Here is a 24,629-nt window from a genome sequence, read left to right as displayed (position 1 = left end):
TTCGGGTTTTAAAAAATATCTTAAATGTTCTCAAAAAATGTCCCTGACTGACACAGTAATTGTGTTTACTGTTTGGGAGCCATACATCTTCAGGAGACATGTACCTTTTGCCACTCTTTTAGTTTCCCGGTTGCTCCAGGAAAGGAAGAACAAACTGATCCTGAAAGGTCTTCAACTTTCTTTTGAATAGGATTTAGCCAGTTCTTCAACCTCTCATTCCAGGTCTCCCTCTTCTAAAAAGAGAAGGTCAAGTCGGTGAAAAGACGGTCTCCCACACCAACTGTTAAATCAGGACCTCCACAGAAAATTGCTAAATTGGACAAACCTTCTTACCTGTTCGGCTCCTCTGCCTTCGGAGCCGGTTGAGGTCATTGACACTCTAGTCTCTGCCCCAATCTGATCAGAGCCCATACCTTGAAGCCAGTCTAGAGATTTATTACTGGTGTTCCCAACACTCAGATCTCCGATCTTGCAAAGATCTCTATCACCTTCTTTGTCTTCCAGATCCTCCAAGAGTCTTTCTGATTATGTCGAGAGAGTGGTGCTTAGACTTTTGAAGTCATTGGTGCTAGCAAATTTGCTGCCGGCTCTGACCCAATCTGTTCCGGAGCCGTCTAAGGCCATTTTGCCTGCTTCTGTTCCTCCTCCGAGCCATGTCGGTCCTTCGGAGCCAGAGCTATTAGTGCCATTTGTTGTGGAACAGTCTGTTCCAGCACCCCTAATGTCTGTCTTGGGGCAGAGTTCTGCTCCGACATCTCCAGTACCATCCCTGTTGTCTAGGAGCCGAAGCTCACTAGTCGGCCCAGAGGGAGACGCTCGGACCCAAACTTCTTCGGTTCTGAACCTACCTCTCGGTGTGTCGGCTCGTCTGAGATAGGTCCTGCATCTATCTCAGAGCCAATCGCTCTGGAGCCGAGGGCTACTTCCACTTCCACAGAACCGGTGATGTCCTCTGAGCTGGGAGAGATCTGCCTTCAAGATGATGAGCGTGCTGTCTAGGTCTTCAGCTCCACACAAGGATACCAATGCCCTTCCCCCTCAAGCTCCGACCCCTTTCTCAGCACCATCTCTCTCGACAGCAGAGACCTGCAGCCTCACAACCCCCCATTGGGTGACCCCCAGTCTTTCAAGTCCTCCCCAGAATACCCTTCTGAGGAGCCTCCATGGAAGAGAACTTGCAAGAGGAAGCATGTAGACTCCTCTGATGAGTCCATAACCTCTGACACTGACCTCGAGGAGTCAGAAGGGTCCCCTAGGTCATCCTCTGATATCTCCTTCATAGATATCCTAGAGATCCTGAAAGAGAGACGGCTAGCCCACTGTCACCCCTTCTGATGAGGAGTTGGTGTAACTGAATACTTTTGGGTCTCAACCTTCAGCCTCTTGGGTGTCTCCACCTTTCGATGAGCTGTTAGATTTAGTGAGTCGAAAGGTGTGGGAAACTTCTGATGCCGTGGAACCAGTACCCAGAAGGCCCAACAAATTTCTTTCAGCTCCCAAAGAAAAAGAGTTCTTAATCAAAGGTGTGTCTGTAGATGTCATGGTGGTGGCAGAAAGAAGGAAGGAACTACCGGAAACTTCCTCATCTGTCCACCCACCGAACAAGGAGTCTTGAATGATGGACAGATACGGGAAGCGTATTTTTTCTTCAATGGCTTTTACACTCAGATCGCTGAATTACCTTACTCATTTCACTAGGCTTCAAAGAGATCTCCTAAAAGAGCTAAGAGATGCTCTCCAAGGTACTTTAACTGAAGGAGTCCCTGAGAAGGTTACTGCTCAATTGTCTACCGTAAACTCCATTGTTAACTCCTCCATGAGGCTGATATTTTACGCAGCAGATGGAGTGAGCATGGCTGTGGGTTCAGGAGTTTCCTTGGGAAACCCTCCTGGATGCGCTTATGTAACTTTGCAGAGCCCTTCAAATCTACTTTTACCAACGCCCCCTTTGACGGTTCCTCTCTGTTTGGACCAAAGGTAAAAGACACACTCACCAGATGCGAGCTGGAAGGGAAAACTTGATTTGCCGTGGGAGTACATTTTTCCATCCCTTCTAGACCGTACTCTAAGGGTCAGAGGTGGAAAAATGTGGTTCAAGAAATCTCAGAGATTTTTCCAGGATGCACAAGGTGATTCCTTCTCCAGAGGCAGAGGAGGAAGTAATGGTAGACGTTGCTGTAGAGGTTGGGGGTCTGCAAAACCAGGGTGGCTGTAGTTCTTTTTGTGGATCAGCGGTCCTGAATTGGGGCCCGACTGCGCTTCTCTGGAGCCAGTCGGAGGTCACTTATCTTTGTAGCCAGAAGCCTGGCATGACATCACAAGACAAGTTGGTACAAAGAATAATTTCCAGAGGATACTCCATACCCTTCTCTTTTCCACCTCATCTAACCAAGAAAATCCCAGATGTTCCACCCAATCACAGGGATATAGTTATACAAGTCCAAAGGTTGCTTCAAATGAGTCATCCAGACCATCCCCACAGACAAGATAGGATTTGGAACTTGCTCAAGATTCTTTTTAGTGCCAAAATGAGCAGGGGACTGGAGGCCCATTTTGGATCTCAGAAGTTAAACGAATCAGTAAAGAAGTCCAAGTTCTGAATGGTAACACTGCAGTCTATACTCCCTAGGGAAAGTCAATTGTATGTTCTCCATAGACCTCCAAGATGCGCGTACTACCATTTAAAAATGGACAGAGCATCAAGAAGTCATTTACTCTGCCCTTTGGTCTCACCACAGCCCCCAGGGTGTTCACCAAATGTATGGCGGTAGTAACGGCTCACTTGAGACGTCTTGGATTCCAAGTGTTTCCGTACCTGGATGACTGGCTCCTGACCATCACCACCAGGCACCTACTTCTACAAGCTAGAGATTTAACCGTTTGAGTCTGCACTCAGCTAGGTATCACTATAAATTGGGAAAAGTCTGCTTTTATCACCTTCTCAATATGTGACTTTTATAGGCGCACAAATACAGTTACAATGATGGCTTGCCTTCCTTCAGACAGAATACAAAATCTAAGACAACAAATATACAGCCTACTTCAACACAACGTCAAAGTGAAGACAGTGTTCAAACTTCTAGAAACCGTGGCCTCTACTATAGCTCTAGTTTTGCTAGCCAGACTGTATATGAGAATTCTACAATGGCTACTCTTTTCCCAGTGGTCTCTCAGCAACTGTGTCTCATCCCATTTTGATAAAGGAATCTTGCAAAAAGGACCTTTGTTAGTGGATCTAGTCCAATCAACTAACGATAGGGAGGCCATTCATTCTTCGCCAACCCGTTGCTACTGTGACCACGGATGCCTCCCAGATGGCAGGGGGGCATTATCTAGGAAGGATAGTCCAAGGCACATGGCAAGAACACGAGGCTGACTTGCAGATCAGTGTACTAGAGATGAGAGAAGTGCTGCTAGCATTGCAAGCACTTCACGACTTTCTTCCTCTAGGGACAATAGCAATCCAGTCAGACAATGCATCAGTGGTATGGTATATAAACAAACAAGGATTAACCAGATCCTACCCCCTATGTTGAGAGGCTCTTTGTGTTTGGCAGTGGGCGATATCTTCCCAACACTTTCTGGTTGCAATGCATATCCCAGGGAGAACCAATGTGATAGCCGACAAGCTCAGCAGGGCAATCTTGGTGCCCCACGAGTGGCCTCTGAATCAGAAAGTCGCATAACAGATTTTCTGCAAATGGGGACAGCCTTGCTGCAATCTGTTTGCCACCCCAATGAACACCAAATGCAGCAGCAGCTACTTCTCCCTTACCCCCCCCCCCCCTCAGGGGTAGACACCGAGAGACGCACGTGTCCACAATTGGCCCTCGGAACTTCTTTATGCTTTTCCTTCCTTTCCGCTAATATCAAAAGTGATCCAGAAAGCAAACAACTTGGGAAAGAAGAATGATTTTCATCACTCCTTACTGTCAAATTTGGTTCCCCTTTCTCTGGCCTCACCTTCTGGATGATCCATGGACTCTGGACCCAGTACCAGGCCTTCTGACACATATCAGGCACGTTCCATCCCTGTCTCCACACCATCAACCTGACAGCGTGGCTGCTACACTTCCATCCCTAGTCAGGCTTCATGATTTCTTCCCTGCAGTTGCACATACTCTGATGTCTTCTCATAAACCTTCTACATGAAAATTATACGCTAACAAGTGGAAAAGATTTTCTCTCTGGGTATGAGCTTAAAAACCTAGATCCATGTACAGCCTCCATTCCCTTAGTGTAAGAATTTCTAACCAAACTTTTTTTCATCAGGGATCAGCTGCTGTTACAGTCAAAGTTCAATTAGTAGCTATCTCCAATTTTCATTTGGAACAACATGAACCTAATCTTATGGCTCATAGATTGTGTAGATCATTTTTGAAAGGCACTACCATACTACGACCTTTACAAGAACCTGTATCTCCCTGGGATCTAAAGTTTGTTCTTTCGAAACTTACCTCACCGCCATTTGAACTTTCACATACTTGTGATTTAAAATTCCTGTCATGGAAGACCATTTATCTAATAGCCATTACATCTGCCAGACGAGTGTCAGAGCTGCAAGCACTCTGTCAAACCTCCTTACTTGATATTTCATAGCGACAGAGTTTCCCTCCACTAATCCTTCCTTCGTCACCAAGATTTGTTCTCAATCAAATAAAAATCAAACTATTGAGCTGCCAGTCTTTTTTCCAAATCATTCAAACAAAGCAGAATGCAAGTTTCATCAACTGGATATACACAGACCGTTAAGGTTCCATCTACATAGAACCAAAGAGTTTAGGAGATCAGACCAATTATTTGCATCATTTTCATAAACAAGGAAAGCCAGTCTACAAAATAACATTATCAAACTGGATTTCAAATTGCATATCTTTTATTTACTCTTCTAATGGAAAATGATTTCCATTTGAAATTAAAACTCATTCCACCAGATCCATATCCACATCTACTGCTTTTCAAACCAGAATTCCAATGGACAGTATATGTGCAGCAGCAACTTAGGCTTACCCCCCTCATACCTTTATTACTCATTACAAATTGGAGTTGGCCTCCAGGGGTAGAGGCTCCTTTGGCTGCATGGTTCTTAGGAGTATATTCCCGTGAGACACCAGAGAAAAAGGTGGTAGGGATGCTGTCCCATATGTAAGAATGAAGGCGAGATAGGACTACAGAACATAAAGAAGTTATGTACTCCCTATAACGTTCCATGTTTGTAGTCCATCTCGCCCTTAATTCTTACAAACTCACCCACCTACCTCCGTCCATGTATCCTTGGAGGATCTGGAGAAAGATGGTGTATCTTCCTTAGGGTTGAAGACCTTTCATCTTTGTTTTTCCTTCTGGAAATATCTTCTATTATTTTTATAGACAGCAAACAAGATCTGGGGATTCTTACTAGTGCATTATGGGATACCTACCTTGCCACGAGCCAACTTAGAGACTTCGAGCTTTGTAATCAGCCGAGTCGGAGCTGAGGATCGGCTCCGAACCCATATGCAAGAATGAAGGGCGAGATGGGCTACAAACATGGAACGTTATGGTGAGTACACAACTTCTTTTTTGCATCACCAAAAGAATACCATCCCCACGGTGAAGGCAATATCCTGCTTTGGGGTTGCTTTTCAGCTGGAACTGGGGCTTTATTCAAGGTGGAGGGAATTATGAACAGTTCCAAATACCAGTCACTTTTGGCCCAAGACCTTCAGACATCTGTAGAAAGCTGAAGATGAAGAGGAATTTCACCTTCCAACTTGACAGTGACCCTAAGCATACATCCAAATCAACAAAAGGGTGGCTTCACCAGAAGAAAATTAAAGTTTTGGAATGGCCAAGCCAAAGCCCAGCCCTAAATCCAATAGAAAATCTGTGGGGTGACCTGAACAAGGCTGTGCACAAGGGATGCCCTTGCAGTCTGACAGATTTGGAGTGCTTTTGCAAGGAAGAGTGGGCAAATATTGTCAAGTCAAGATGTACCATGCTGATAGAATCCTAATCAAAGAAGAATGAATGCTGTAATTAAACCAAAAGGTGATTCAACAAAGTATTAGTTTAAGGGTATGCACAATTATGCAACCAGCTTATTGTACTTTTTTTTTATGTATATTTTTAACCAATACATTTGTTTGTTCAATTGAATTGTACAGGTTATAGGTCACATTAAAGGTGGGAAAAGTTTTTAAATGATTTATCGTGGTCTCTTTTTTTTTTATATCTCAAAAATCTGGCATTTTAACAGGGGTGTGTACACTTTTTATACCCACTGTATTTGCAAAGGTGTTTCCATCTGCCATTCCTGCTGAACCCTAGAAAACTAAGAGCCTCGTCTGTGGGTTTGTAAGGCAGTTCTTGTACTGCCAGGTGATTGATCCATCCATCACACCTAGAGACAGTGGGAACGAGACTGAGCTGTAATAGACTGCCAGAGGGCAGGGTACCTGGGCACTACTACCCGAATGCCAGTAAGGTAGTGTGCTGCGAACATCTATTGTTGCATTAAGTAGAACTTGAGCAACTGTACTTTCTAGCCCATATGGGTCTGATATGAAAACTCAGCTATTTTTTACCCCACTTGTTATGTCTGTCTTATCAAAGAAAATAATAAAAACCACTTTGAAACGAAAAGGTGCAGGTGTCCTTGAGTCCAAAGCCCAATAAGAAGTCTTTCTTCTTTTTTCTAAACGCAACTTTATTAAATCAGGAAATAGCGTTTTCGCCACCCTTATTGAAGCAGCTTCTTCAGAGAAACAGATTGTAAATCAAAAAGCGCGCTTTTATAAGAACAGGAAGTGACAAAACACAATATCCCATTACACTGTTGTAAAAAATATATATGTAACAATACTTGTCAATGTGTTTTACTATATTAAAAAGCTTATAACTTTATAAGAATACATATAGTCATATTATAATTTTTATAAAAAGTATATATGGAATATAAAACATTATATAAACACTAAAATCGGCGCTAAATTAAAACTAGCTGTTTTTAAGAGTATGTATGTATACATGTGTAAACAGCTATTCTTAGATACATCTAAGATAGTTACCTATCTAAAATAACTTAATTTTAAGACAGCTGAGATATTACAATTTTCATTTTGTCACTTCCTGTTCTTATAAAAGCGTGCTTTTTGATTTACAATCTGTTTCTCTGAAGTAGCTAAGGGCGGCGAAAACGCTGTTTCCTGATTTAATAAAGTTGCGTTTAGAAAAAAGAAGAAAGACTTCTTATTGGGCTTTGGACTCAAGGATACCTGCACCTTTTCAATGTCTGTCTTATCCTTTGAGTATACAACTTAATCTTTCTATTCTAAAAGTTTCCCTTTATAATTTAGTATTTTTCCTGTTTTCAACCCACTGTCTTGTAGCTTCTTATCCCCTCGGCCTTCTCTAATTGCAGTTAAAATCTCCCACCATAATAACTGAAGTTTGTTCCACACACGGTTTTCCTCTGTAGTTACAATCATCCATTAACATTTCCCTATTCCTCATCGCATACCACTACTCTTCCAGGTACTATTAACTGTCGTATCCAGCATCTTTCTCTTCACTTTTTAAAAAAATTCCTATTCCTGAGCATGCATAACTTCCCACTGGCCATATAATCTTTTATCCCATATTCCCTCAGTTTTTTTCTTCACCCATCTTGTATTTAACAAATATATTACTGCCATACTTTTTTTTACACATTACCACACTGCTGATATTTTGAATGCTGGCTGTTTGATGCAAATATTCTTAAATTAGCCATGTGAAGTTGTTCAATCTCGCCGTTCATTCTTTACTGATGGGTTCGGAGCTGATCCTTTGGCTCTGCTAAGGCCAATTGCAAAGCTCAAGGTCTTCAGATAGCTTGAGGCCAAGTCCCTATCCCATGATGCACCTGTAATTACCTCAGATCTACTTTGCTGCTGCACGGAGGTTCTGCTTTAGCTCGGGCCAGTACAACTGCTTTTTTCATCATTACTTGGAAAAAATTCCTAGTTAGATAGTTTAAAGTATTTTAGTAGAGTTTTAGAAAGCTCTTATAGCTTTTGGTGCATTTACCTACTTATATCCCTTCCCATTAGTGTGTTTTAAAAATTTCTAGTTGGCCTCTTGGTTTGGCCTAGTTTAAAATCTTCTCTTTATATATATATATATATATATATATATATATATATATATATACACACTTATATATGTGTTTTATTTAGTGACCTTTTGTCAAGTTTTTCTAGATAGTCAAAGTTATTGCTATGTGTTTAGCCTTAGAATTTTTTAGATAAGGCTTAGTAGTTCCATTACTGTTGAAACTTGTTCTAGAATAGATAAGGCTTGTTGTGTCCCTTAGCAGCTGTCTTCTTTTATTGCGTAGTCTACTTTAAACTTTTTTTCTGCTTTAGACAGATTTTTTCTGTCAGTTGTATTTGTATTAGTATACTCTTGTGTGTGACTTAGCCTGCTTTTTAAGGCTTGTGTGAATAATTACTGTTCAATTTTTTTTGTGGTGACAATTTTTCTTGAATTATTATGGCTGACCAAGACAAACATCCAAAGTCTGGTTTTAAGAAGTGCCCCAAGTGTGGCCAAAGGATGTCTGTTACAGTCAGCCACATAAATTGTATGTACTGTCTAGGAGCCCTGCATTTGCAGGAGGCCATGCTATTTTCCATCCTTTTTCCTCAAGGGTCTTGCAGGAAAGGAAACATAAACTGATTGACAGAGTTGTTGTTGAAACTGTCAATCTGAAGTAGGAGATTCATTTGTCTGCAACCTGTGGGTTATGGATCCGATATCAGATCCGAACCGGCATGGTTTTCCAGCTATGGATCCGAGCTCTCAGCTCCTCCCCTCACCCATAATGCCCTGCTCTCCCTACATGACCTCAGATCTAGTTTGCCGCGCTGGTGACCAGATTGGTTTCTGAGAGCTCTACAGCTAAGTGTTTATTACTGCTAATTTCAGTGTTAAATTTAAGGTTTTTCAGTCAGTTTTGTGTGAAAGTTATAGGTTTCCCTTTTTATAGCTTAAAGTTGTTTAGTTTTATTAACTTTTATAACTTTTAGTTTCCCTCCCCTCGCTGGTGCGTAGTGTGTGTTTGGGCCTGTGTTTGTTTGGTAGACTAAAGTAAAAACTAGTGTCCTTAGGATGTCTGAACCACCTAAGGCTGTTTTCTCGAAGTGCTCAGAGTGTGGCCATAAGCTTTCCCCTGCTGATGGCCACACTCTGTGCGTTCGATGCCTTGGGGTTGAACACCTCACTTGTGGATGTTCCATTTGTGCAGGGTTCAACCCCACGGCATTGAAGGAGCGGAGGTCGAAGCTGGTCCTGGCGGGACTTTTGCCCCCGGACTCTGCTCCGGCTACCGCTCCTTCGGGGGGTACCGTGTCCACGGTTCCCTCCTCTCCGGCTCCCCCTCCTCCACCTGGGACTCAACCTCCCTCTAGTGGTTTGGAGGAGAGGGAAGCAAGAAAGAAGGACCGGAGGGAGAAGCACCATAAGCAGCGGGCCGAGACCTCTGTTTCGGCCCCGCCTGCCAAGCGGGCTTCTCCTCCGGCCTCCTTGTCTGCTGGTTCTCCCCCTCCTCGGCTCTGGTCTCCTGTGTGCTTTTCACCGGGACCTGAGGAGGAGGAGACCCGATCTCCGTCGAGGCTATCGAGGAGGCACTCAAGGCCTACCTCGGTAGCCTCGTCGAGATCTACGTACAGTTTATCTGATGCTGATCTGGACCGGATGATGAGAAGGTTCATCCAGGCCCAGATGCAGATGGGAGTGCTCTTGCCTCCCCCCCTCTGGGGGGGAGCTCGACCCCTTTCTTTAAACCTATAGCTCCTTCTCCGACCCGCTACCCGGAGCAGTTGGAACCGAGCAGCTTCGGAGAAGGGGGTGGGTCGGTGCCGATAGTACTGGGTACTTCGGATCCGACCTCTTGGAGCCTGGATCAGAGCTTTGGATCTGGGGGGATCAGTGCTCCTTTGGCGCCGTCCGTGTCTGAGCGCACTGTCCCCTCGGATCCGAGTGCTTCGGTGCCGGCTCCGATCCACTCTTCGGATCCTAGGGGGAGCTGATTATCGGATCCTTTGGTCGAGGTCGGCTCCCCCCCGGCTTTTGATGTAGTGGAGAGGGCCCTGTTGAGGGTTTCCGGACCCCCGGCACTTGCTTCGGCTCCGTCCCGCGCTCCATCTGCACTGGGCCAGGCTTCCACCATCCGGACACTGGGACAGCCCACTCCTTTGCCCCAAGTTGTTCCTTTGGAACATGACACTGCTTGCGAGGGATCTTCTGACAGCCCCCCGGAGGATGCCCCTCGCAAGCATACGTGCAAAAGGAGGCACATAGACTCCCCAGAGTCTCTCACAGAAGACACTGATTTGGAGGAAGGGGAAGGCTCCCCAAGATCACCCCCCGAGGATGTCTCCTTTGGAGACATCATGGAAATGCTTCGCATAAGGGGGGGGGTGGTCTGCCCCCAAGTCTTCCTCGGACGAGTCCGTGTTCTTGGAGGCATTTGAAGCGGGCCCGTCTACCTCTTGGGTGTCACCTCCTGCCGACCCCCTGGTGGACCTGATTACCACCAGGGCGTGGAAGGATCCGGACACCGTGGAGCCAATCCCAAAAAGGCCTGACCGTATACTTAGTCCCCCGGCTGACCGTGCCCACTGGAGTAAAGGGCCTCCGGTAGATGCCATGTTGACGGCGGCAGCCACCAAGAGGGAACTTGCTCAGGAGAGCCCCTCAGTCCACCCCCCGAGCAAGGAGTCTCGGATGATGGACCGCTTGGGGAAGCGGATGTTTAGTTCAGCAACCTTTTCAGTGAGGGCGCTGAACTACCTGGCACATGTGATTAGGATGCAGCGCAATCTTATCAAGGAATACGCTGCATCCCCCCCAGAGTCCATGTCGGAGGAGGACAAATTATTGCACTCCACCCGTATGGCCACTTTCAGGTCTCCAACATTGGATACTGACTTAGATGAGTCAGAAGGGTCCCCACGGTCCCCCTCTGAAGATATCTCATTTTCTGAGATACTTGAAATCCTTAGGCAGAGGGGTGACCGGCAGTCCAAAAGCCCTACTGAGGATGTCAGTTTTCCTGAAGGCTTTCGGGTCTCAGCCCTCCACTTCTTGGGTGTCTCTGCCCTTCGATGAGCTGATGCAGCTGGTCTCTCGAAGGGCGTGGGAGTCTCCAGATACTATGGTGCCTGTCCCTAGGAGGCCTAATAAGTTAATTTCTGCCCCCCTTGACAAGTCATTTTAACAAAAGGTGTTCTAGTTGCTGCCATGGTGGTGGCGGCAGCTACCAAAAAGAAAATGTCTGAGACTTCCTCGTCTATCCATCCTAACAGAGACTCCAGGATCATGGATAGGTACGGGAAGCGCATGTTTAGTTCAGCGACCTTTGCTCTTCGTTCGCTCAACTATTTAACCCATTTTACCAGGTTGCAAAGAGATCTCCTTAAGGAGCTAGGAGATGCTCTTCAGGGTACAGTAGCTGCAGGAGCATCCAAAAAAGTTGCCGCCCAGCTTGCTACCCTCAATTCTATAGTCAGCTCATCCATGCGCCTCATCTCATATGCAGCCAATGGAACGGGTAGGGCATCGGGTACAGGAGTTGCTCTTAGGAGGCACTCCTGGATGCGCTTGTGTTCCTTCACGGAACCCTTCAAGTCTTCCTTCGTGAATACCTCCTTTGATGGCTCGTCCTTTTCCAGGCCTAAAGTTAAGGAAACCTTAACCAGGTGTGAACAGGACAGAAAGACTGCCATCCGGGTCCGTTTTTCCACCCCTACCCGACCCTACCCTAAGGGTCAATGGGGAGGAAAAATGTTCCCAAAAGCCCAAGGAGCCTTTCAGGACACGTGGTGAACCCCCCACCAGAGGCAGAGGAAGGGGCAATAATGGAAAACGCCGCTCTCGCGGCAGAGGAAGGGGCAATAATGGAAGACGCCGCCCTCGCGGCAGAGGAGGTCTGCAACACCAGGGCTACAGAGATCACTTCTCTGGGAAGCCCTACCAGCACTCCTGAAAGGAGGCCTGACTGTCCTACTCTGGAGGCAGTCAGGGGTTGCTTATCTTTGTATCCAGACGCCTGGCTCAAAATAATAGACAACTGGGTACAAAGCATCATTTCCAGAGAATACTTCATCCCATTCGCCACACCCCCTCCACTCATAAGAAAAATCCCGGACGTTCCACCCAGTTACAGGGAACAAGCAACAATAGAGGTCCAAACGTTGCTTATAAAAAGAGTCATCCAACCAGTCCCAGCAGACCAGACAGAATCCAGAACTTAAGATTCTTTTTGGCTCCAAAAAAGATTTGGGACTGGAGACCCATATTGGACCTCAGCAGACTGAACACATATGCAAAGAAAGAGAAGTTTCCGATGGTCACACTTCAGTCTATACTTTCTTTCTTAGGGAAAGGCAATTGGATGTGCTCAATAGATCTCAAGGATGCGTACCACACAAAAATGGCCAGGCCATCCAGGGATCAGTTGCACTTCTGGCTGGGAGCCAATCATTACCAGTTTCGAGTCCTGCCCTTTGGTCTCACTACAGCCCCCAGAGTGTTCAAATGCATGGCAGTGGTCACGGCTCACCTGAGGCATCTAGGATTCCAGGTGTTTCCATACCTAGACGATTGGCTTCTTACCACCACCAGGCATCAACTCTTTCAGGACAAGGAGTCTACTCTGTCACTCTGCAATCAGCTGGGCATTACAATCAACTCAGAAAAATCTGCCTTGTCACCATTGTAGCATATTGTTTTTATCTGGGCAGAGTTGGACACCACCACCACCACCACCACACTAAGGCTTACAATGGAAAGAGTGTTTTTCGTAAGCATGTCAGCGTTCTGATATCAAAAGACAGATCACCAGCATTCTCTCCCTCATAGCCGTCCATAACCAAAAAAGTAAATTAAAATAAGCCTATTTTCCATTCAGTATGTGCACTTCCATTTATATTTACACCCCCTGTATGAAATATTTTGTTCAAACCTAAATACTAAAATGCATGGCCGTAAAGAATGTGCCTACTACCTCTACCAAAGACTGTTGCAACCAACTTAAAAATAGAATAAAGCTGAAGGAGGCAAGTAAGAATAGGTGCCTACACAGTATTTCTGATCCGGCTTAATGGGTACAGGCTACATCCATAAACAGAAAAAAAATCTCTCCGCGTGCTCCTCTATTTCAGGCTAGCTTCTTCCTTTCAAAAATTCCAGCAAGTTGAAACAAACTCACATTCAAGTCCCCGTAACTTAAGTTAGCATACTACAGAGTTCATATTGGATAAAACTGGCATTGCCTTCACAAGCCTGCTACTGGTTCTTATAACTAGCTAGGTGCAACAGCTGCCACTGATCCAAGCTCAGGATTTTCATCTGACCCTACTAGGCTATCTGTCCTAGGGCCTATACAAGCCTAGCCATAACAATTTCCTGGCTATTACTTCCCACAGTATTGACTTCCGTGGACCCCTGTCTAGCAGGGCGACTGACATCCCCGGTGTGAAATTCCAGTCTCCCATCCAATCATCAAGGTTCCTTTTGAAGAGGGCCAAAGAGGCTGTCTGCTTGACTTGTCTGGGGAGTCTCTGGGTCAGGAACCTATCCCTCCGGCATGTTTTGTTCATTGTGATGACAAGGTTTAGATCCCTGGAGCGTGTCTGTGAGGGGTTGGGATTTTAAGTGTAGCATGTCCAACAGCTCTGGGTTTGACGTGCATGGCCTTGTATGCTAAGCAGAGAGTGCCTCTGAGTAGACGATATATGACAGAGTATAGGTGGAGTTTTTTAGACTGTCAGCATAGGGCATCTGCTTTAGGCCTGTGATTCTTTTAGTGAGGTATTTCTGCAGCCTTTCCAGTTGTTGCAGATGTCTTGAGAGGTACATACCAAATGGGGTGTTGTATTCTTTAATGGGTCTAATGAGGGATGAGTACAGTGGGACAATGACCTCCTTTTTTCTGGATGAAAAGACCTTAGTGATGAGTTGTGCCACATAGAAGGATTTCCTGAGTGTTGTGGCAATGTGGTTATTGAAGGTGAGACCACAGTCCACCTGTGTTCCTAAGTCACGTATCACACTTTCGGTGTTTAGTGTACTGCCATCTATGTGGTAATTCACGGGTACATGTTTTTTCCCAAAGGGGATAACTATACATTTCTTGGCATTGAGCTTGAGTCCATGGCTCTAGCACCAAGCATCTGTTTCTGTAAGGCCCTTTTGTAGAATATCCACATCATGTGGGGATTTAATAATGGCTCCCAGTTTGCAGTCATCTGCGAACTTTGTTAGCCAGAGTCCGATAGTGTTGGCCTGTACTTCAGAGAAGTAGATGCCAAACCAGATCGGTCCCAGGACTGAACCCTGAGGTACTCCACTTGTCTGGAGCTGGATTTGGAGTTGGCTACTTTTACAGTGTGGGTTCTGCCAGTAAGCCATTTGGCAACCCAAGTGACATAGGGATTAATGCCCAGCTTAGTAAGTTTATCTGTGATTCCAGAGTGGGGGATGGTGTCAAAGGCCTTGAAGTCCAGATAGGCTGTGTGGACCACCTTACCCTTGTGAAATTTTAAAACAAGGGCGAGAAGTGTAGTAAAAAACAAATTGCAATCACAGACTTTGTTTAGAAGAATGCATTTTATGGTACTCTTACTACAATTTAAAAGGTCCCCAATTATTTTTGGGTGCTGACCTTAATTTTTGAAATAAGTTCAATGTTATTCCTGCAAAATGCATGGAATAGTCGAAAGCAAGTTTTGCACAGAAAGACAAAAGCTACACTTTCCTTATTGCACAGAGATCTGTCCTTTTACTTCTGGGCTAACATTCATTTAACAATAACTCCAACAGAGCAAGAAAACTGGGCCATTAAAGTGTACAGTCGTCTCACCTCAGTGCCAGGTACTAGGTTTCTCAACCCACTACAAGATACCCAGTGGGCAACTCCAAGGTCTTTCCATCAGTCTTGCACTTAACTGTTTAGATGTACAAAAACAGTTGGATGTGATAAAGTCCACTCTACCTCAGGATGGAATATATCAGACTAGACATAAAACCTCTCTCCTTTGAGATCGTAGCTTACCATTCTCCAGGTTAAGCTTGCAGCCTTATCCTCCTGTCAGCAGTGGTGTTACAAAACAAGACTCCAATGTGGGTGGGCCGCATCCATTTGTGAGTAACCATTGATCACTGTTAATGTCATAAAAACACTACATACTCAGCCCTGCCTAAGCATCTTAGCTTGCCCCAAGTACCCTGCCCTCTTCTTATCACTTGTTGCAAATAGCTCCCAGTGGCAAGCTCTTTGCACCTCCCGATATGGGGTTTTGGTTTACTGTAATATACCATATAGTGCCAACAGCCGAAATGGCTCATAAAATAGATGCATGCTCCCAGTCTGTGACAGGCAGTCAGGCACTGTTTCACAACACTGACATCATGCACACCCCTGCACGTTGATGACATTGTGGCATGTTCTGACAATGCGTGATGTCAGCAGTAACTACACACTGTAAATAAAAAAGAAAATCGCGATTTTACGGGGCCACTGGGGAATTCATGGCACCCCACTGTTTTGCCCTCAAAACTGCTAAATACTGCAGAATTTGGTACCATTGAGAGGTATGTGCATCACTCCAATGTCAGCCTGTCTCCTTTTTGCGTTTGGGGAAACTTTGAACTAAGCAGTAGCTCTCACTCCACCCAGTGGCCAAAAAGTAGGGGCAGTTCCCTAGTGCCCTGGCCAAATTGTCATTGTCAATATGAATATCACTTTGGGTCCTCCCTGAAAAGAGGACACTGGCTTAGTGGAACTAACCCTGTCATGAGAGTAAACATAACATAAACCACAAAGAAAATTTAACAGCACAATATAAAGTTTGGCTGCATTTTATAACACCCCTGACAGCAGGAAGAGCTATGTTTTGAATCACAAGCACATCTGGAGCAGAATGACACTAACTCTTACACAAATGTAAAAGTGCTACCAGTCTGTTTCTTCCTCAAACAAAATCCAGAGCCTTGAACAAGACTAGGCAGAGAGTTTACACATCAGTCTCCTGGCTCCCATGGCCAAGATCATAAGGCCTTATAACAGACATTAAGACACAAATGGACTTGGATGTAAAGAACCGAACCATGCAAATAATTTCCAGAAATGATTCACTTGCATGATTAGGCATACTATGGCACTGTGTCCTTGAGAGCATAAAACAAAAAGCTAGTCTGGAGATGGACTTAAAGTTGTAACCTTGTGTAACCTCAATGTTGCCCAGCAAGCCTGCCTTATCCTTGCGGGGTGGGCGGTAAAGGCAGATAACCTGCAAGGAAGCTAAAAAAAGGGAATGCACCTGTGTAAAACGCCAAGTTAGAGCTATGCTAAGTAAAGAATGATCGGAGCTCTCAATAGGAGTTAAAAAAAAATTCTTTATTGGGAGTTGGATTGATCCACTGTTCTCCACAACAAAGGATTTTTGACTTCAGTATGCAGACTGGGTAACAGAGGGTTACACAAAGCTATGTACACCCTTAAGTCTTTCTCAGGACTAGCTTCATTATGTTTTTTTGTTTGTCCTTTCCCAATTGAAGGTAGGGTCAGATGCGAGTTTCCTTTTGTTTGCGTGGCTCCCAAGATACTGCCTAAAACAAAAGGCACCAAACCTTGTTCTGGATGCATCTATTCTCTGAGGAGTTTAGTTCCTTAAGTCAAATTTTCAGGAAAAGAAGGAAATAATGTCCTTAATTACAACTCCACTTAGGTGAGTGAAACTTCTAGGGGGGGGTTGATCTTTTTGAAATGGAAACACACCTCAAAGAAACAATGGTCATGTCACCATTTCATTCCCATACCCCAGGTCTGGAAGATTGATGGTCATTTATGTCCAAAAAGTTATTTCACATTTACAGATTCATGGATCAAAGAAGTGTATATGGATTTTTTTCTTTGCCTCTGTACACCCATTTCCAAGTCCCCTTCCAAGTAAGTTGCATCTTGCTGAAGACTTGTTCCTCCAGCCCTTGAGAATATTAATTAATATGGTAAAACAGCAGAAAAAGGGATATTTTTGCTGTTCTTGATCCCCAAATGTCTACCAGTTAGATCCATTTTAGACCTAAACACCCTGAACAAATTTGTTTAAAAAATGACTACTTTCCTCCCCCACCTCTATCTCTTGCAGCAGAACCCAGATGATTAAGGCGACTAATTCTTGTACACATGCTATAGAAGATGACATAGGTTTCTTATGTCCAGTTACATTATTTCTCCTTGTCACTATTTTTTCCTGTATCCGCAGGGTACTCACAAATGCTTCACATCAAAAATGTTACTTCAATCCAAGACATACTCATATTTATCCCCTACATAAGACTGCCTAATTTAGACTCCACTCCCTCACCTCAGGTTATGCAGTCCAGCATCCCACATACTTTTTCTCTTCTAATAGATGACTTTGATAAGCTTGGAAGTCCAGCTTTATACTTGTCAGGAGGCAGAGGTTCCTTAGTCTTTAGACTTCAACATCCAATTCCTCTTTGAGGATACTGCCAGCATGCTGGGAAAAATTCCCTCCCTGTTCATTCAGTGAAATGTTAGATTCTGTGATTCATGCCAGCTGCTATCCTGGTATGAAATTCTAGCTTGCATATGATTGGCCAAGAGATATATCTCAGCATTTTTTAAACTTAAGGTAAGGACTAACTGGAAGCTAAGACCTCACCATTTCCATTGATAGTGGTGTCTTTCATTTTTTAAAATGGAATAGAATTTTGAAATAGCATCTCTGCAAATGATGTTAGAACCATGACATTTTTTTAAATTTGTTGATAGTATTTAAATTTCTTGGATTATTTTTGTATGTAATTGTGTGCTTTAATGTATTTTGTTTACTTGATGCCCATTTGAGATGTACCTTACAGGTTTTTCATGTCTTAAAAAAAAATCAGATCTAATAGGGCCTAGTTTGTCTCAATAGACTGTATGAAAGATGCTCTGTGACAGTGTTGCATTTTAATGGTTTTATTAATTTCTCCCCCAGATCTTTTATTACTTCATTTTTTTCCACAGGAAAACAGAGAGTGGGAGAAAGCAGAGTTGAAAAAACAAGAGCAGGAGCGTAAGCGCCGGTCTATTGCTACGTGCTCACATCGGGAGAAGGATATGGAAAATGTAGAGCTAGAGTTCCTGCTCCTTCAAAACTACAAAGATGGCTGGAGAAATCGAAGTCTGAAAAAGACCCCGAACTCCTCACCAGTCCTGCGGTCCGAAGGTCTGCAAAGGCGTACTGGGAAAACAGCTAATGGACAGTCTTTGACAAAGAAGGGTATACTGAATGGTGAACAGAATACACAGAAAGGACAGGTAAGAGTGACTCAGAAAAATCAGAGTACTTCAAAACAAGGCAGAGCTTCAGGGCAACAGCTAGGTGATAATGCAGATCAAGCGCAAGAAAAAAGAACACTACAGAATGTAGTAAACCAGACAACAGGAACTCAGTCTTCCAAACTTAGAGAGCACCTTGCAATGTTTGAGCAGCCAAGCACTTGCAACAAAATGGGAAGACGTCATACTTTACCTGTCATTCCTTTCACACGTAGTGAGAGCTCTGAAGAAGTTTCATCATCAAAAAAGCGTCCAATGCTTTCCCATGCTGGGAGGTTTTTTTCTGTGGATGGTTCCCCTGATGTTTTGACCTCTAATATTGGTCAAGAGATGCAGTTGCAGCAGACTCCAAGGAGAAATCCAGCACAGGTGGCAGAAATTAAGATGACTAATGGAGGGGAGACTTCAACTTCTACAACTTTGGCCTTGGAGCCTAAGATGACACCTCATGAAAAGGCATCATCTACTCCAGATTGCTTAAACACCAGAGAGGATGGTTTGCGTGACACCTCACCAAGGCATAGAATTACAAGTTTCCTTCAAAAGATGGCCAGTCCACGAGCTCCTGATAACCTTTCCAGAATTATTGATGGATGTGAGATTAAGGGGTCTCCTAAAGCAGTCTTGGAAAACTCTCCCTTTGTAAATTTTTTCAAGCGTCAAAAAAAGCTGTGGCAGAAAGGGCCATACCCACCACCATCTGGGGAGAAAAATGAGATGGATAATGAGGTTTTAACGACAAAGGTGGGGGCGGACGGTTCTTGACATGCCAGTTGCATTGTGCATGTTAAGTATGAATTACATCTTTCTCAGGGAAGAACAACATAAGCTGAGTGGAATTTTTGCTTGAAAACTTAGCCAGTTCTGGATTAACACAGGACTGGAAACCAGAGCTAAAACCAAGTGGGTCACCTTTGTTTTGGCATGTGGCAGTAATTAAGTGAAAGCTTTTAACTGTGCAACACAATGTAAAATGTTTGTGGTGAAGAAAATTCAGACCAGCAATAAATGTTGCCTTTTGTTTATGAACTTTGCCTGAATATAGTCTAGCAATTTGCTGGAAGAAAGTTTGCATTTGAAGTACACAAGAAATTCCTGTGATCGTGCTCTGAGCTATCAGAATTCCCTTAGCCAAATGACAATGATGACGTGGTGATATGGTTCAAAGTTGAAAACGGACTATTTTAGAAAATTATGACTAATGTTTAGAGTGGTAGAGTATATCTCTGTATCATCTGTTAGTGGTTTGTGAAGGTGGTACCCAGTAGTACTTGCACTTTTGAGAATGGGATGACAGATGTATAAAGCCGAAGACCCTTTTCAACAGACCTGTAGCTAACATTCAACCAGCAGAATGTTGCATCTTTTCATACCCTGTGTTAGCTTACTGAAATTGTATGATTCAGCTTTGAGAGCTGTAGAAGAATGTATAGCTTCTTTAGGAGCTCAAACATAAACGGACTTTATTTAAAAATATGTATATATATATTTTAACATGTACATAAATATAACAATTTGTCAAGGTTGCAGGATTCAACCATGTAAAAAGCACACAATACTGTTATATGCAATTTTGTTTTGCCACACAGTGGTGGGACACTTTACTTTGTCTTATTGGAGTTGTTTGATTTTTAAAAACTGAGAGGGATTTATTTCTGACCCTGTCCTTCACATTTCGGATGGTTTCCTACACTGAGCATTTTGTGTGAATTTGTACAAGATACTGCACTATCACAGGTTAACCTAATTTATTTATTATTTTAAGTCATGTTTTTTTTACACCCAGTCCACTTGCCTTTTTTAGTTCTGAGTCTCCATGTCTAACAGGCAGCCAGCTGACCAAGAAGAAACAGCTATGCATTTCTAACAACTGCTAAATGGCGGGTGTCTGGTCTCCTTTATGGATGTTTGGCAGTTTACACCTGGGAATGCATGGTAAAACACACTTTGCGCTGTGTGATCAGTTGTTCCTGCAACAGATCGAAGGGAGTTGGGGTTTCACCAAATCCAGGGGAAGCACAAGTTATAACCAAGCTTAAGAGGGCATTTTGTATGCTCAAGCTGGTAAAGTGCTCTTCTGGTTTTGATGGTTATTATTGGGTGTTGTAAGTAATTTTAAATTTCACAGATTGGAAAGCACTTAAAAGGGTCTTATCCCCTCTATAAAAAAGGGATGCAAGCCAAGAGAAGAGGTGTTGGATTGACCTTGGAAGAGCATTTCTTCAAAACAACAGTATTTGAGAACATGTCCCTGTGAACCTGCTTTCATAGTGCTTTGTAATTCACAGAGCTGCGTCTCTCTCCCACACCTTTTACCACCTCTGCACCTCATCATCGGAGGGAGGACAGTTGGCTCTTCCCACTCGCACCATTTTTGCTTTCCCTTTGATAGGCTACACATTGAGGAAATTGATAATGCTGTCAAGTTTGGTGGGCTTCTAAATGTACATGTGTGTTGCCAAGAGCTGCTGAAATATTTTAATTTTCCTAATAAAGTTACATGTTTAAAGATATTTTCCATTGAACTTGACAACTGCAAAGAAAATTACTCATAGCGTTTGTGCAGTTACTAACTCGTGTAGTTTTAGCAAAGGTTGCGGTATACTAAGCAGGGATGGTTTGTAACAGGAGACTAGTTTATCAGCAGAAATCCAGAGCTTCTCATATAGTTGTAGCACATAGAGCTTTGAGAGGTGACTGTTAAGACCACTGTGAATGAAGCATTGGTGGATTCTAATAGAAAGCAGAATTTAGGAAAATGTTGCTTTGGTAAGCATAATTCAGTATGCAAACCAGAAGTTCACTCATGATCTCTTCTGTTTTATCATTAAAACTGGGCACTATGACAGCAAGCGTACTTTACTGTTGGTGAATGCTTTAACTGTCTGTGCTGGATTGAGGTGTTCTCCATCTTTAGAAGGGATGTGAACAGGCAGAAATTATAAAATGAGAGGAGTTTGGTCAGATGTCAAAGGGTATGTATTCTTGTATACTGATAACTGCCTTGAACTAAGCCCTTCCTACAACCTCTCATGCTAGTCTATTGAGGTCCCTGCTGTGATGGCTGCAACCTCAGCTTTAAGTAATGTGTGAAAGACTCCATTGCAAAAGGCCATATGCCATTGTATTACTGTTGTGTGCTGAACGTGCCCATTTAGATACTTTTTTTTGGGTGGGAGTTAAGTCATCAAGATCTGTTTTGCCACAGTGTAGCTGTGAAAGCACCAGATCTCTGCAGTCCCCAGAGATGTCAGAATGATTCCACTTTGAAGTTCTGCCTGGGCAATTGTCCATTTTGAGTAAGGGCTTGCAGTGAAAATATAAGACACGGGTCTTCAGGTTCCACATGAAGTCGATGTGATGACTTATTCTACAAGGTCTATACAGTGTGGATTCTTATTTGGTCCCTGCAGAGAGGCTCGATGTGCCCTTCCGGTACTGTTAGTGACCCCCCCCCCAAGTACATTACTGATGGTGATAAAACAAACTGCAGATGCTACCAGAATCGAAATCCTGTCCATTGACATTAGGATAATATATTTAAATGTACAATAAAGGCTTCAGAAATGCTTACGATAGCTGTATGTTCTGCTCCACTAATCAAAAGAGCATTTTTTTCCTACAATTGTTTTTACCGAGACTGCATTTTTATAGTTGAAAATAAAGAAGTAATTCACAGGAAAATCTTGTTGCATTTTTAGGCCTAATTAGCCAAATGTTTAAGGTGTAATGCATAAACATTGTGATTCATTTTACCAGTACAAGCCATTACCATTTGTAAATAGAATACTGTAAATATGACTTAGAGTTAAATAAGGCTTGGGGGGGGGGGGGCTGCTCTAAAATTCAGAAATGCATTATTTGATTTTTTTTTTGTGCATCGTGATGTAGAGGTGCAGTTTTCTGTTGGTCTTTGAGATCCTGGTTTTGAGAGAATATCTTGGATACAGGATGGCTTTTAAATGGATTCTCCTGCTTGCCCTAGAATGGAGGCAGCAGTTGAGCTTACTCTGAAGTGCCTGGATTCATTCTGGATAGGTGCTTTCAGCAGGTGTTTTAAAAAGAACTGGATTTGTGTTGTAATTTCTCAACCCTGCATTTTAGGGCATGGGGTAGAAGCTGCACTGTATCTATTGAAGAAATGAAATTGCCAACACTTTGGGTTTGTCCGTCATTCACACCACATATTTCTGACTTGCACTCTGTGTGTATGTATTAGTGTGCGAGTAGAACTAGTATTGCTCCACACTGCTAGTGTTAAGGCACAAGTACAATAAACAAGTGCCTTAGCTTGGGTGCACAGTAATCTGTTCAGCACGGATTCACTTCAGAAGCTCGAAATACTGAAATCTCTAATTTCAGTATCTCGAGCCCAAGAAGTCGAACCGACAAAACAACGAAAACTAAAAACCGCGAAATTCAAAACCTCGAATACTGGAAATTTTGAATTTCGCAGTTTTACTACACACACACACACACACACACACACACACACACACACACACACCATCCACTACACTCTACTACATTAAAAGAAGGGGGGGCAAGCCCCCCTGCACCCCCCATCCCCCCACTTAAATCTCACTCCGAGGTTGCACTACACGCACACAAAACACCACCACACAGGCTACATTCTCCTCGCACACACATCACAGCAACAAAAAACACTGACACACCACAGCCCCTACCCAAAACCCTTAACACACTTGCCTGAATACATGACCATAGCGGAACTTTAGAAGCGTGAAATTCAAAACCTCTAGTATTCGAGGTTTTGAATTTCGCGCTTCTAAACTTTCACTATTATGTGGATTTGGCTTCTTGGGCTCGAAACACTGAAATTCAAGATTTCAGTATTTTGAGCTTATGAAGGGAACCCGTTCAGCACATCTCAGTGTGTTGTAGTTGTGAAATAGGAAGGTTTATGCAGTCATTTGTACGGGATATATTTCAGGTCTGTAATGATACTAATTTGCACACACCTTTGAGCTAATTAGAGTCTATTTATATGGTTAGGTTTTGTGCTCCTCGACTATTTAGCTTTGAAAGAGTTTTACTACCTCATTTTATGCTACTGTATCAGAAATGTTTTCCTTGTGATTCATTTCATCAGAGTTTGGAACGGCCTCCTGCTGTTTGTTCTAATACTAGATGTTCTACTTGCATGCCAGCAATGTTTGTAGAATTTATAGGTATCACTGACAAATGATTTTCCAAAAAATCTATGCTCAATTGAGAACTGTTTGCAGGACAGACCTTTAAAAAATTATCTAGCCTAGTTTAGTCCTGAGCTGTGTGAGACCAGTAAATCTCTTTCATGTGGCCTTCAGTCCAGGGAAACCACTTGCTTCACAAGAGCTTTACTCCAAAATCCTGTATTGAAGGTGCACCTCATGATTTGCAATGTCTCGTAAGTGGTGATAGTTACAAAATGTGCAGTCTTAGAAAGCACATTTGTATTAGGCTACACACTGGGGGCCTGATTTCCAAAAGATATGCTATCAATATAAGTAACTTGTATTGGTATAATACTCTAGTAAAATCACTTAACACTAAGAGCAAGTCTTAAGAAATTGGGCCTCTGGTGTAAGGCCTTACACCAAAGTCCAGTCACTTACACTGAGAGCAAGCCTTGGAATTTGGCCCTGGTATTAGTCAAAGGTCAGTCCTGTCTAGTGAAGCTTATTTTGTATTGCAGATTTATGAAAGAAAAATGGTAGTTTATCTGCAAAATGTACTAGTGTTTTGGTCAAACTAAGGGTTATAGCTCTGTATACATTTAAGGTATACCCAAGATGTGATTGTGAGAATCATTTGTTTGCTGGAGAGTTTTTCTGTGGTATATGATGCATTTAGTGCAGCCCAGCTACTTCTTTCATTCTACAGTCTATGCAAATATGCACATAATCATTTCACAATATTTCAAAACAATATTACTCTGCAAAACCACGCATGTTGGATGTCTGGTATCAGTGGCAGACGATGACTGCCTTTGTTGTCTTCTTGGCCACACAGATTTTTATTCATTTATATTTGTTGACCGGGAGTGTCCAACTGGACGTAGGTCCATTTTCAGTGGAGGCCTGGGGAGAAAAGCTCCACAGTTAAAGTAAACAGACAGTAGTTACATTGGATTACATAGCGATTAACAATTTACATAGCAATTACTTACAACATATTTACAGATGAAGAACATAGTACATCAGTAGACAACTAGAATCTTTATCTGTGAAGTACATAACAGACATTAACA

At 43.2% G+C, this 24,629-nt stretch overlaps 1 protein-coding gene across 1 annotated transcript in view; it reads left to right on the top strand.

The window, feature by feature from the left end:
• The window catches only part of LOC122802559, a 133,372-nt gene extending 111,312 nt beyond the window's left edge, over positions 1-22,060 (top strand). The window contains exon 5 of the mRNA XM_044072221.1: positions 18,062-22,060. Within this exon, the coding sequence (XP_043928156.1) occupies positions 18,062-19,141 (1,080 nt within the window). The 3' untranslated portion in view covers positions 19,142-22,060. The remainder of the gene's footprint in view (positions 1-18,061) is intronic.
• Positions 22,061-24,629: the final 2,569 nt, after the last annotated feature.

Source organism: Protopterus annectens, chromosome 5.part0 (assembly GCF_019279795.1).
Source record: "Protopterus annectens isolate FY-2018-M chromosome 5.part0, PAN1.0, whole genome shotgun sequence".
Lineage (NCBI taxonomy): Eukaryota > Metazoa > Chordata > Ceratodontiformes > Protopteridae > Protopterus > Protopterus annectens.
This window is presented reverse-complemented; position numbering and strand designations above follow the sequence as displayed.